The 14,893-nt window shown below is 44.7% G+C and overlaps 1 protein-coding gene across 1 annotated transcript; it reads right to left on the minus strand.

Moving 5' to 3' along the window:
• Positions 1-6,868: 6,868 nt before the first annotated feature.
• LOC310942272 (cystine/glutamate transporter-like) lies at positions 6,869-11,958 on the minus strand (the record flags this gene model as incomplete). The annotated part of the gene is made up of 12 exons (XM_083907625.1): positions 6,869-6,933; positions 7,960-8,137; positions 8,221-8,370; positions 8,639-8,735; positions 8,809-8,912; positions 9,006-9,129; positions 9,205-9,249; positions 9,585-9,684; positions 9,765-9,890; positions 10,541-10,656; positions 10,738-10,864; positions 11,733-11,958. The coding sequence occupies 12 exons, from the start codon at positions 11,956-11,958 to the stop codon at positions 6,869-6,871; spliced, it is 1,458 nt and encodes a 485-aa protein (XP_083763751.1).
• Between the last annotated feature and the right edge of the window lie 2,935 nt (positions 11,959-14,893).

A 14,893-nucleotide genomic window follows, 5' to 3' on the forward strand; every position in this document is an offset into this window, starting at 1 on the left:
ATCTTCATAATTACTGTTATGTTTAATATAATCATACATTATTCAAATAAACCTGCAGACTCTAACATGATCAATTTATTAGGAACGATGACTTAAATTAAATGTAATCTTATAACTCTGCATTCTTTCACTCGATGATTCGTAAATACGTCGATAATAAGTTTGAAAATGAATGCAAACGCGCGACGAACAGATGACTAAAACCTGCTTTGTCGTGATATTTTTTTTAATAAAACGTAAACGAAAAAAACCCTCATTGCCTTCATTTATTCACATTTCGCACTCACGGTTTTCATATAGTATGCTAGCGCCGTTCCCGAGACGCCACGTGACCGTGATTTTCTTGCCTTTTTATGACCTTTACGGACATTTTTTAATATTTGAAACTCCATAAATTAAAAATATAGAATATAAAGATCTACAAAAGCCTGTGTCCACGTCTCGAGGAGTATTTTTTTGTTGCACTACCCAGAGTGGCCACCATGACAAAACTGGATTCTAAAACTGTTTTTTTTTTGCTAGCGCCGTTCCCGAGACGCCACGTGACCGTGATTTTTCTTGCCTTATGACCCTTACGGAATTTTTTTAAAATATGAAACTCCATAAATGAAAAATATAGAAAAATAACGATCTACAAAAGCCTGTGTCCACGAGTATTTTTTTGTTGCAGTACCCCGAGTGGCCACCATAACACAACTGGATTCTAAAACTGTTTTTTCCTCCTGTATTTTCCAGGTTGACCGTCCTGAAGATCGTCAAACCTGTAGGTGTCCAGCTTTATACATTCCGGGCGACCGCCGCGTCGCTCGCTCTTTTGGCATCTATCCAGCTTTCCACGAATGTTGTCTAACTCGTCGTTAAAAGTTCCAACATGGCCACGTTCTTCTTTCTCTTACCTACCCTGCTTTTCCAAACTGTCGAGTTGAGTTGCACACGTTAGCTACGCGGAGACGCGGGCGGTCTCGACGCTAACCTGGTCCTCCGTAGTTAGCTTTTGCTGGTACGAACTGCTGAGCGATTTGGACGAATGTGGTTGTTTTTTTTTAACGGCTCTTTGGCAGCCCGTCTTTGAACGAATGCGGACGTTGAATGTTGGGATTGTAAAGTTGAGATCATGCTCGGCAGTTTCGTGTTAAGGTAGCGTCCGTGTGCTAATAACGTTTTTCCTTTTCAGGGCCTATCAACGGAGGGTGAGTCCGATTTTTCGCTTACTCATTGGGAGGCTACGATCTCGGCCTCCTGTTTTTTTATTTTTTTATATTTCTTTCCAGACTAGGGGAATAAATAAAAAATGTTGTATTCAGTGTGTGGCGTCTTGTGTTTGAACTCGGTCTTCCGTGCTTGGCTGTCGGCAAATGACGCGCTGGTGCAGGCGCCGACGGCCAACTCACCGAAGAACCGCTGTCCCGCTTCTTTTCCGGCTATGCTTTTAATTATTCACCCCGAGTGAATATCCGCACATCTCGGCCACTAGTGCCGCTCCTCCCTTTGAAAGTAGAACAGGTTTTTATTTTTTTTCCATGATGTTTGGAGGACCAGATGGTTAAATAGACGGTAGTAAATGCAACACTGGATGTTTTTTTTGCGTCACGAGGCTTTGGTTTTTCTATCAAATGTCATAAACTGTGCTTCTACTTTTTTTCCTCATTTCTCAACGTGGCCATTAATTAACACTTTAGCCCTAAATATGTAAATATACGCGTCCCTTTGACCCTAAAAGTAGATCCTAGTACACGGCTTTTATTGTGGCCTCCGTGCCACGCCTGTGTCTTTTTGTAGAACTAGACGTCCCGTAATACAAGCGGGCAGTGACGGCCGTCTACCCTCGAGGCCTCTTTGTATTATCGGACGACCCCGTAATCCAAGCGGGCAATGACGGCCGTCTACCCTCACGGCTCATTTGGATTATATTAGAAATGTCTTGCGCGTCTAGTCGTTTTACGTCGATGCATGGTAGGTGGGAATAACTTTTCATTTTCAGATTCTTCGACGACGGTGGACCAATCCGTCCATCGCTGGATGGGTTTTTAAATTAGAAACTGCGATATATATTTTTTTTAGTTGCGTTTAATATATTAAATTAATACGTGCCTTCTCTGTACCTGTACTGTCCTGCTGAACTTTCTCACATCGTCTCTTGATCCTCGTCTATCAACTTTGATCTGTTTTTCTGACTAAGTTTTCCTCCTGACTGGATTGAGTGAGTGTGTTGACTGACGTGACCTTTAGAACCTAGCTTAACAAGCTCTCATTGGCTTTAGTCGACCAAAAAAGGTGCCCAAAATGCACTTTCAAAACATCTTGAAAATGGGTCAGTTTGACCCTTTCAGCTAAGTATCAAGGCCTTTGCGATGCATTTTTTTTTAAAGCATTTAGAATCACTGACACAATGACTTTAAACAAACTCATTTATTTGATTTGCATCACTGATCAGTAAAAAAAGGCCTTTGTCTTGTTTGTCTCGGTTTGTCTTGTCCGTCTGTTTGTCTTGTCCGTCTGTTTGTCTTCTGTCTCAGTCCGTCTCAGTTTGTCTTGTCCGTCTCAGTTTGTCTTGTCCGTCTCAGTTTGTCTTGTCTGTCTCAGTTTGTCTTGTCCGTCTCAGTTTATCTCGTCTGTCTTGTCCGTCTCAGTTTGTCTCGTCTGTCTTGTCTGTCTCGTCCGTCTAAGTCTGTCTTGTCGTCTCAGTTTGTCTCTTCTGTCTTGTCTGTCTCGTCCGTCTAAGTCTGTCTTGTCCTTCTCAGTTTGTCGTCTGTCTCGTCCGTCTCAGTTTGTCTCGTCCGTCTCAGTCCGTCTCGTCCGTCTCAGTTTGTCTCGTCTGTCTTGTCCGTCTTGTCTTGTCTGTCTCGTCTTGTCTGTCTCGTCCGTCTAAGTCTGTCTTGTCCGTCTCAGTTTGTCGTCTGTCTCGTCCGTCTCAGTTTGTCTCGTCCGTCTCAGTCCGTCTCGTCCGTCTCAGTTTGTCTCGTCTGTCTTGTCCGTCTTGTCTTGTCTGTCTCGTCTTGTCTGTCTCGTCCGTCTAAGTCTGTCTTGTCCGTCTCAGTTTGTCGTCTGTCTCGTCCGTCTCAGTTTGTCTCGTCCGTCTTGTCCGTCTCGTCCGTCTCAGTTTGTCTCGTTTGTCTTGTTTGTCTCGTCTGTCTCGTCCGTCTCAGTCTGTCTCGTCTGTCTTGTCTGTCTTGTCCGTCTCAGTCTGTCTTGTCCGTCTCAGTCTGTCTTGTCCGTCTCGGTTTGTCTCGTCCGTCTCAGTTTGTCTCGAGTAGCTCGTCTAAAGTTAGCTTCTCTAAAGTGCTGTAATCGGCGAGAGGAGTTACTACTTTTTATCAGCTGCTAATTGCGTTGATCAGATTTTATAGCCGCTTCATGATTTGATTGTGAAGCTAACGTTAGCTTTTAGCTAGTTTAGCCATCACCACACCACCCAAACCCAAATTTCATCGTTCACTGGAATTGGACGTCGCGGCCGACTTGTCTCGATCTGCCAAGTTTACTTCCTGCTAAACAACTCTGAGTTGAACCTTCTGTGTTCCTACTGTCTTTTTGCGCGTCATGTTGGGAGGCCTCCCAGCAGGGTGGATTTTAACCTTCGCCCTGCTTAAACCATACGCTACGCATATATCTTGTAGGGATGAAGGCAGGTTTAATCCTGGACTATCTCCTAAGTGGGATTGTCCCTCACAGGGTAGGGTTGCAGGTTTAGAGCGCGTTAAGGGTTCTTTAGGGGGAAACGAACCTGGCAGCGAGACAACTCGGATTATTTAACGTAACGCTTTAACCAAATGTGAGAAACCTTATTCTTGAATTTCACAAATTAGCTTAATGTTGAGTCTGTCAAAGTCCTTTTGTGGCAGCTGCATCCTGAGAATGTATTTTCATAATTGGTAACTTTGTGTTTAACCTCGATTGTGTAAACATTAGTTGTATTTTGCCTCTTATTTGCGAAGCTGGCAACTGCTGTAAGGCTAACTCCTCACCAGACTAGCAATTTCAGCTAACGCGTGTCTGCAGTTCGCTATTATCCGTGACTTTCGTTTAGCATCGACGGCCACTCTGTTCCGCGAAGTGGGCAGCTCGCGAAGTCGTTGGCGTGACGCTTAATCCTCACGTCTTGGTCGGCTGCCTGAATAACTGCAAATCTCCCAGTCGCTCAGACAAAGTTTCCTTCTCAGATTCCGCAGCCTCGCCGCGAAGCTTCTCGGCTCGAACCCTCGTTTCCGCCGAGCGCGAAGTCGACTCCGCCCTCCTGTCCTCGGATCTCGTCTTCTCTCCCCCCCGCCTTCCGACGCTCGCCGCTGCCGTCGCCATCTCTGCCGAAGGTAGCCGTGTCCCGACTCGCTGCGTCTTCGCGTGTCGGGTAAGATGCGTCGCGGGACTGCTGACGAAGCGGACGCCTTAAAATGCTCGACCTAATTTACGAGAATGCTTCACTGGTTTACAAGACAAATTGAATTTGACGTTTTTGGGGTCAGTAACCTGACCACCAGACTTTTGAGAATCGGTATTTGGGCCAATAAAGTTGCTCAAATATCGATTCTAGTTGTAGAATCGGTCAGGATTTAACGAGCCGGTTCTCTTTCGCGCCACAGAGAACGAGGTAAATTGAGTCGACTCGTATGATGGTAAGGCTTTTCGTCCTTCCCCTTCTTCTCTGTGTGCGAGGAAATCTGGCCACAAATCCTGACTCGGAGTGTGGCGTGCCATGACTGGGCAGTTTCCAAAATCAGACAAGGATCCATCTGATTCTGTGACTCGGCTCAGCGTGAGATACGCCTTGACTTTCCAAATCAAACGATTAGCACAGACACATTTGTCTGATCACTTGTAGACAAAAAAAAGTGAAGCATTTGCGTCCAAATTTGGCTCGAGCATTTTCGGGGCGTCCGCTTCGTCCGCAGTCTCGCGACGCATCTTGCCCGACGCGTGAAAACTCAGCAAGTCGGGACGCGGCTTCCTCCGGCTGAGGCGACGACGGCTGTGGCGAGCGTCGGAAGGCGGCAGGGGGAGACGACGAGGTCCGAGGACGGGAAAGCGGAGTCGGTTTCGCGCTCGGCGGGAGCGAGGGTTCGAGCCGAGAAGCTTCGCGGCGAGGCTGCGGAATCGGAGAAGGAACTCCGTGTGGGCGACTGGGAGTCTTGTAGTTCTTCAGGCAGCCGACCAAGACGTGAGGATTTAGCATCGTGCTAACGACCTCACGAGCTGCTTATGTCGTGGAACGGAGTGGCCGTCGATGTTGAACGGTAGCCACGGATGATGGCTAACTACAGACGTGTGTTGGCCGAAATTGCTAGTCTGGTGAGGAGTTGGCCTTACACCAGTTGCCAGCTAGCTTAAATTGAGTAGTTATTTATTTGATCAAATATTCAGATCATGGTCTGTTTTGTGGTTGGTGGTAGAGGTTTAGTACTGTCAGTGTAGAGCAGGGAAAAACTGGGTGGCGCCCCTCACTGGACAAGAGAAGACCGGTCACCCTTGACCAGGTGAGCTACCTGAAGATTTCTATCGCTCGTTTACCTTTTTTCTTCTTGCGACTAATCTAATTCTACCCAACTCCATGTTGGACACCGTGACCTGGATGGTCTTCAGTGAGGAACCCTCACCCTTGGAGAACGCACCGTTCTAAGGCGACGACGCCTCTTCACCACAGGTACGTTCTTTCACATTGGTATTCACTTTTTAAAAAAAATCCATGTTTACTTTATACCAAAGTGTTTGAACTTTATTTTCAGATGTTGGACCGCCGGACGACCCACGACCGCACATTCATTGACATTGTAAACTTGTATTTGTTACCCCTTTTTAAAAAAAAAGTAAAAAGAAATATTTATTTTAACTTGATGGTTGACATGTCCTTATTTTGACAAGTTCTTAGAATTTAAAGATGTTCTTTAAACACCAAGTGTTCCTTAAACACTGAACACGTTAAAGAAGAAAATGTGTGTTGGAACAAGAGCTGGAATATCATGTTTCCTAATCCAGTTTTCAAATGATCCAGCTTTTTAGTTGCAAGTTACCTTTTTTCAAACACTCGAGTTCATTTGCTCGATCTGTATACTGTTGGAAAAGAGCCATGAGTAGAGTAAGAACAGTCCAGTTCTGCAACCCAACATATTAGAAACGCTGTCTTGAAAGATGCACCATAGGGCCAATTCCTATCTTAACCCTCAAGCTCAACCCTTAATCTTAACTGGCCCTCAAAACCAAGTGTTGAGGGTTATTTTGTCACTTAGAAATGGGACACCCCTTAAATGCAGATACGTCTTCAGACTGTAGGGGGCAGAATAACGCGAAAGCTGCGTCCAGTCTGTCAACTCCAAAAAAGAACACATTTACGTCAGGATTATTTATTACGATCCGTTTGTCAGTCAAGTTATTAGGTTGTCAGTTAAGATGATACTCATACAAATACCACAACCACGGACATATTCAGCTGACAGTTGCCACACATCACGTCTTATTGAAAAGTAAACGATAGCAAACTATGGCTAATGACAAAAGATCGTAAAATAAATGTTACGCAACAATGACGTCAGTGATCCATAATATGGGCCTAAACTAAGATAATGCAATGGTTTTCATCATTTTTATATCTCTATTAACAAAGAAAATAGTTCATTTGTATTGCACTCGCTTCGCTGCTTTCGACGCCATCTTTCTAATGTGAAAACACGCAATGCATTCTGGGTAGACCTTGCTCCGAAGGGTGGTCTCGGGAAAAAAAAATCTCAATATTGAGGGCGATGCAGCCCTTATACTCGCCCCTCAACTTAATTTTTCTGACAGCACTTGCACTAGCAGGAGCGCGCATTTTTGAGATTGAGGGTTAAGGTTGAGGGTTGAGCAAGGAATTGGATTTCACCCAAAGTGTCTCTGCTGGTCTTCAGTACGTTTGGACTTCTTGAAGAGCCACTTCGAGAAGGATCTGGAGCTTCTCGCTGCAGTAGTCTGTGAAATGTAGACAAGAGTTTGATTAGCTGTAATCCTGGTAGAATTAATTAACCCTAAACTGTCAGCCTTAAACTTTGGGTTCAAACAATGGTCCGTTATGTGGTTTGAGTTATATTCGCAGCATTGTTTCAGTTGGGTCCATGTAAAACTGGTATATATTCAGGGTTTTTCTAATTCTAGCAAGATGCACGTTTTCTTGGTAACCCAGATGCCTGGATTATGTTGAGCGATTCTTTAAAACCAGATTTGTGAGCTCATTTAAAACCAAATTCACAATACAATAAACCTGTAGTCTTGCTCGCACCAGAACAACCTTAAAGTGATGGTTCGTAATTTTGGACATACGACCTGTTTTCCAACTCAGCCGCTGTGATGGAGACGTCTGGAGACGTTTTCAAGAAATTTCGCTGATGCTATGGCTAGCGCAAATCAATGATACAAGCTAGCATGGCATTAAAAACACTCATACCGACTCCACAGTGCACCCGAGGCAAATCGATTGTAACGGCAGACTATCGATGTACATATCTGTGTTGATAGAACAATATTTGAAACAAAACTAACGTCGCATCGAATGGATTTTTGAGGGACTACTTTCTCAGCACCATACTTCCGCCGCTGCCGGAAGTATGACGCGCTGCTGCTGAGACATAAATCCTTCAAATTGCAAGGTTGGTTTTATTTCAAACATTCTATCAACACAGATATGTACATCGATAGTCTGCCGTTACAATCTATTTGCCTCGGGTGCACTGTGGAGTCGGTGTGAGTGTTTCTAATGCCATGCTAACTTGTATCATTGACTTGCGCTAGCCATAGCATCAGCGAACTCGGCAACTAGAAGAACTGAATGAAATTTCCTGAAAACGTCTCCATCACACCGGCTGAGTTGGAAAATATGTCTTATGTCCAAAATTCTGAACTATCACTTTAAATATTTGCGTTAACAAACAGTTATGAGGACATGACACATTTACCGAAACATTAACTTCTTACAAACTCGCATCCTGACACTTTACTTACTGAATGCGCGTGCACATTTTTTGCCCATGTAAGGCCGGTGGATGGTCACGTAGTAAACTGGGAGTCCGGAGAGTGTCAGAGCTAAGCTGCAGCCTGTGTTAAAGAGGTCAGAGTACAGCGACAGGCCCACGATGAAGAAAGAAACCACTGTGAAGGTGACTGCGACAACCAGGGGAACCTTATGAGAAAAATAAGTGTTTAGTTTGAAGATTAAACAAGAAAAGGTGTGTAGTTCAGCACAAACTGTTCAGTTAAGCTAACCTTGAAAGGTCTTGGGAGGTCAGGGAATCGGTAGCGATGAACGAGCATTCCCAAAGTTGTCAAGGCGATGAAGAACCAGCGAGAAAAGGAGGCAAAGTTCAAAAGCTGGTGGATTTCACCGCTGCAGATCATCGCCACTGCAAAGGGAAACTGGAGACACATGATGTATTAAATCATAGGTGTGTTGGAGCACGGAATCTTTTAAACATACAGGTAAGTGGGTTCCCATGACCAGTATTGAAGAACCCTGATGTAGAGTGTTGCTATCAACTGGTATCAACTCGTCCAAGGTACTTTTGAGTCCATGTTTTTCTTAAATGGAAATAGGCCAACTGATGTAAATGGTACCCACCAATAAGATAACAAGTACAACAATTTGGTTAAACCCCCCTACCGAGACCCATTAACAATACTTTACCTGAAACAGTACGGCGGGCAAAGGCGTTCGTCTGCGGATGTGGATCATGGAAAAGATTGCCGGCCAGTGGCCTTCCCTGCCTGCCACAAATAACACCCTGCACCACAGTGATTTCACAGTAAGTTTGATGTTAAAACCATGTTAACAAACATTTATGCTGCCGAAAGTACCTGGGTGATCCAAACATGCCACCGTTGAGTGCTCCGAGGCACGACAGCGCCACAAGAACTGGAATCACGGGCGCAATCGACTGGATGGATTGGTTAGCAAACGTCTGTAGGGATAACGGATCATTATTGCTGCGAAACACACACATTTAGCCTTTTAATTCCACTACGTTTTGTGTCCTGTCAGTGTCACACTCAACCACAGCCACTGCGTCGGACGTCAAGAGTTGAGCAGGTGTCATCATGGTGTAGTAGGCCACGTTAATAAGCACGTAAAGAACCGTCACTGTCGCCATGGAGATCGTTATAGCCAGAGGGAAGGTTCTAAATGACACGGAACAAACGGATATAACCATTTTCAATTCGTTAAATGTGAATGACTAAAACGGAGAAACTTGCCTGTTTGGGTTAATGACTTCTTCTGAGGCGCAGTTCAGATAAAACCTGAAGGGAAATCGAGAAGGGATGGATGGGTCAACAGTAAATGGTGGTTGAACTGGGATTGGCAACCATCGACTGGCTCAAGCTCCTCCAGCGACCGTTGGCAGGATTAGCAGTAGAATATGAATGTATGAATATTAACTGGTCAGCCATCGCCTTAAGGTCGACATGTTTTGTGATCAGTCGTTTCAAACCAGCAGTTTGGCCATTCTCAAATCGCCTGTTCCATCACAGGGCAAACGATCTAATCCAATCTCCAAGTCTTTGGACTGTCGGGCAGGTGAATGTGGGAAAAGATGGTATCTATGCAGACCAAAAGAATAAATAGTGCCGTTTACCATCCACCATAGGCGTAGAGACCGTTGTAGAACGCTAGCGGCAACTTGGTCAACGTTATCAACTCGGATTCGAGGCCGTTCTGGAGGTTTTCCGTCTTTCCTGCAAAGAAATAGAGCCACAGTGAGAAGGTGAGTGTCCAAACAACTCAAAAAGTCTTCAGGAGGAAAACGTCCGCTCACCTTTCCCCAAGGCAATGAAGCCGGGGACGATGATGAGGACCATAGCAAACATTTTAACTAGGGTCAAGAGGACCTGGATGCGAGAGGTCACAGTCACACTCCAGCTGTTGACTGCTATGACGAATGCTGCGGAGACACAAAGACGTACTTAAATGAAGAGTCCAGGGATCTCCATGTCAAAGACAGCGTATAAAACAAGGACATCGTCTTAGAGCATTGGTTCTCAATGAATTACAGTTGATAGTTTTAATCCAGGAGCTTACTAAGCTTGTTAAATGTTTATTGGACATTACTGGATACAGACCAATAAGTGTAAACTGTAGAACTGGTCATTAAAAATTATTACAAATGGGATTTCTTTCTGTTTTTTCTTTTCCATTGGCGGCCCTCAGTCCAATGTTGGGTTCCTAAATTGGCCCTCAGGTATCAAAACTTTGAGAACCCCTGTCTTAGAGTTTCAAGAAATCAGTTATTGCAATCGGACATTAACCAAAGACGCCGGAAACCAGGTTTCTGTTGAATGATACCAGCTGTCGGTCACACTGGTGTCCATTCATTCATTCATTGTCTACTTCTTTATACTCCAAATGAGTAATAAAGGGTGGTACCAGCTGGCAGCTGGAACCAATTCCAAAGCCAATCGACATTCGTTTTTGCTGTAAGGCAACACCGCTAACCAGTTATAAATCAAGTCAAATGTCCATTTTGTTATGTGCATCGAACTCGGTGGCATCGCGGGTAGAAAAGAGAAAGGAACGTAACAAAAATCCACTCACTCGTTCCGAGGATGCTGACGAGTTTGATGAGCGCTGTCGGAGCGTCACACGGCACAAAGAACGGCTCCACGATGTAGCGTCCGAACGCCAGGGACACGTAGGCGATCACAGCTGGTCTGCAGGTGGAACGACAGTTTGTGTGCTTGTGTTTTGGCTATTTTATTTATTTATTTTAACTCGAGCTGCCAAAAACTTACCTGATGAATAAAAAGTCTGCCCAGACTCGTAGGAAGGCAGGCACCGGCCCCATAATCTCCAGCAGATACGTGTACTCGCCTCCTGACTTTGTGAAGGTGGTTCCCAGCTCAGCGAAACACAAAGCTCCTAACGGAAGCAACGCCAAGAGCAGGATTTGTCGGAAAATTAAGATTAACGTTGGGTTCAAATGCTCAAAAGTCGTGGCTTCGAAATCCTGGAAAAAACGGTTCATGCAGGGCTTCATTTTGAATTTCAGAAGTCCAAGCCATGGATGTATTATATGAACTGGATAGAGCACCGCCCCTTCGCTTCCGTTCATTCCTATAAAGCTGCTCACCCAGCGCATATGCCAAAAAAGTGTTTGACTTCCGCGTTTATTTCCGGGTTATGGGGCCCATAGAGCATTTGCAGTAGTGTCACTACCATATAAAGATCTATAAAAGCCCGTGTCCATGTCTCGAGGTGTCCTGTGGACACTTTTACTATTGCGGTCAATGGGAAAATTGCTTTTGGGCTCCATGGGATTTTCTGTTGCAGTACCCACAGTGGCCACCATGTAAAAATTGTCTTCAAGGCAGAGGGGACGGTGCTCTATCCAGTTCGTATTATACATCCATGGTCCAAGCCCCCTTTTTTCCAGACTACCCTCCGAAGCACAGGAACGTGCGATGCTAGTTTGGCAAAGAGCAGCGTTTTCACACAGATTCACAAGCACTGCGCGGCATCAGTAACTTTAGGCGTACTTTTCAGTGATGCTAACATGTTGCCAAACCGCAACAAATACTCTCAAGAGATCACAAAGACAAAGTGAACCTACTGGTCCAGTAGTAGTTATGTATATTACTTCAAACTAGCATTATTTGACTGTTCAAATACTGTCTTACGCTGTAAATTTTCATAAACAGATATATTACACTGTTAAATCTGCATGATGACGATTAAATTCTTCACGTTGTGCGTTTGGTTTCTTCGCACCGCGAACGCTCTCTCTCACCGAACGACGAGAGGATCCCACTCAGCGCCCACACCAGCAGAGACAGACCCACGCTCCCACTGTTCATCAGGACTCCCTTGGGCGCGATGAAGATGCCGCTGCCCACCACTGTCCCGATGACGAAGGACATGGCCTGCAGCAGGCCGATCTTCCTCCGCAGCTGCACCGCCGTCCCCTTCCCGTCGCCGCCGCCGCCGTCGTCTGTCGTCGCCAGTGTCCGGCGCATTTCTGCAAACGCGCCCGTTTCCTAGACGCATGAAACGTGGGGAGAACGGTGATCCGAAGATGCGGTTATGTGACATTTCTGCAGTAGCATACCGACAAACGGCAAGAGCGTTCAATTTGTTGAAACGAGGAGAAACCGTGAGTTTGTTTAAGGGCCGAGTTGTCTCTTAGAGTTTGCTTTTCTGAAAACCACAAAGAATCCATCTGCATAATGAAACGCAGCAAATGTTACGTCTTGTTCCCTCAGTTTGAGACTTTTCTATTAAAAACGTACAGCCCTTACACTGCAGTGCTTTGACTGGGTTTAAACGGATGTTCAATAGTGTTCTATAGGCACGTGGAAACTTGTTGGTCTTCTATAATTTACGAGATTCTGATGAGTTAAACCCATGTTTACTAGGGATGCAACGGTACGGTTTTCCCACCGTTCGGTATGCATCGCGGTTTCTGGGCCACGGTAACGGTACGGTTTCGATATCTTAATATGAATCTGCTCGGACTAGCAAAGGCAATATTGCGTTGTAAAAATAATTATAATCGCAGTCCCGAACCGAATCAAACCACAAACTTTTAGTGCCGTACAATAAAAATAAACAACAATTTTAACCCACTCACAGGAACTACATCTACAAATACACCGTGCTGCTCCAAGTGAAAGAGATAAGGGTGATGGCGACGTAAATGAGAAGCTTGTTCAGAGTCGCGCCGTCAGCTGTCGGTTTTGATAACTTTTTGTGACGTGCAGAAACTTACCGAAATACCGTTGTTAGCCTACCGAACGATTCAGTAAAATACCATTGCATCCCTGATGTTTACTGTATGAAATACTAGCATATGTTCTTGTATTGACTGGTTTCCATCTTGTCTTACAGTTACAGTTTGTATAATATAAAGATCATTCTACAGTGTGAACTTACCTTCCTTTACTGCGACGACCGGAGCTGTGCTGAGGCATCTGACGAGCAAATCCTCTGGTCCTGTCGAGCTTTGAGCTCCAGAGTCCTTTGACGGCGAGGTGTGAATCTTGTCAGGCAAGTTAGTCGTTACAGCATTTAAATGAATAAGTCAATTTTGTGAAGAAAAGCAAATACGCCTGCAGGCCCTGGGGGGGAAGGCGAAGCCAAAGCGGCAAGGAAAAGGTCATTTGGACGCTCTAAACTTATAGACTGGCAACCTGTTTCTGGATGTACCCCCACTTACACCCTATATCAGCTCCACTCCCCCACGCAACCCTCATGTGGAAGACCTAATGATCGAAAATGAGTGGAGGTCTGACGGGGGTCATGGACCATGGCAACTACAGGAAGTGCCCGTTCTGTCGAGGCCTATTCGTCCCCCTGGGTTTTCCCGTTTTCTAAATGACTATATCATCTCATGACGTTGTTTTTGGTCTCTTGGTGTAAAAACTCTTCGTCAGCGCGAAGAACTTAACATTCCCAACTGCGTCATCTTTGGCGAGTGCATAAATCGTCCAGCTTTTATTTTCACGACCCGTCTCTCTGCACACTTGTTGATTTATTCCCCATCCTTGGGACAGTTCAGTTTCAACCTTCCGCGGCTACTGCGACTGTTGCACAGTTGCTAGGAGACGGACGTCAAGACATGGTCGGGTTGTGACGAAAGAGACGGAGTCTGATGATTGTTTTCAAAATTTGAGATTTATTTTAAAAAGTCTCACAAAGTGTTGTAAAGAAAATACGACGTGGGATTTGTTGGTTTCTGGAGGCAGGAACAGGTCGTGATGTGATCATAGAGCAAAGAAGATAAATAGGAGTGAATGACCACAAGGGGGCGACTTAAATGTGTCTAAAATCACTATTAATTAAAATCTTAATGCTAAAAATATCTTGCCAACCCCAACTTTATCGTCTAAAGTTGGGAAAAACAGACCATCGACGGCACGTTTTAGTATCGGAGCCTTGCTTCCTCTGCATTTTACCCATCATGCACCAGGAACTTGGAGTGCTGATGATGGCAGGATGAAATTGGAGCATCTGAAAAAAAAAAAAACGGCGAGAACACGCAAGCTTACCACAGCAGAAAAAGACGGAAGTAGAAAAATAGATTTGAATAACCACAAGGGGGCGACTTAAAGTTAATTTTCAGGTCTTAATGTCAAATATATCTTGCCAACCCCAACTTTATCATCTAAAGTTGTGAAAAAGTGTTGACATCACATTTTGTTATGAGAACCTAGCGTTAAGTTAAAGTGCAGTCAAGCTTCCGCTGCATTTTTACCCATCATTCACCAGGAACATGGTAGGAAGAAATCGGAGTACCGAAAGAAAACAAACGGAGAGAACATGCAAACTTAGCACAGCAAAGAAGACCATTTGAACTAGCTTGCGCAAAGTCCATTCGTAGCAGGATTGTTATTGTACGTTTAAAGACTGACGATGACTCGTGTTTAAGAAAGACTCAGGGTTTTACGTACGTATGTGGAAATGTGAAGCCACAAGACAAACATTTGATCCTTCAACCACGGCGGGTTTGGTGAAGGTCGCGTTTCCTTCAGATCCCACGTTCGATCCTCGCTAACGTCTCATCTCGTAAAAAAGAGACATTTATTTTAATTTGATGGTTGACTTGTCCTTATTTTGACAAGTTCTTTGAACTTAAAAAAGGCTATAAAACACTCGGATTAAATAAGTAAGACAATAAGCCGTGTAGGGACTCTTCCAAGTCGGAGGAATCTGTGTTGGCACAAGAGCTGCAATAGCATGTTTCCTAATCCAGTGGTTTTCAAATGATCCAGCTTTGGGGCCCACATTTATCCTGAAGTATTAAGTTGCAATCTACCTTTTTCAAACACTCAAGTTCATTTGCTGGATCTGTATACTGTGGGAAAAGAGCCATGGGTAGAGTAAGAACAGTCCAGCTCTGCAACCCACTTGGTGGCATGTTATACTTCAAACACACAAGTGTCTCTGGTGTCT

The sequence above is a fragment of the Microchirus variegatus genome (assembly GCF_963457635.1).
Source record: "Microchirus variegatus genome assembly, chromosome: 2".
NCBI lineage: Eukaryota > Metazoa > Chordata > Actinopteri > Pleuronectiformes > Soleidae > Microchirus > Microchirus variegatus.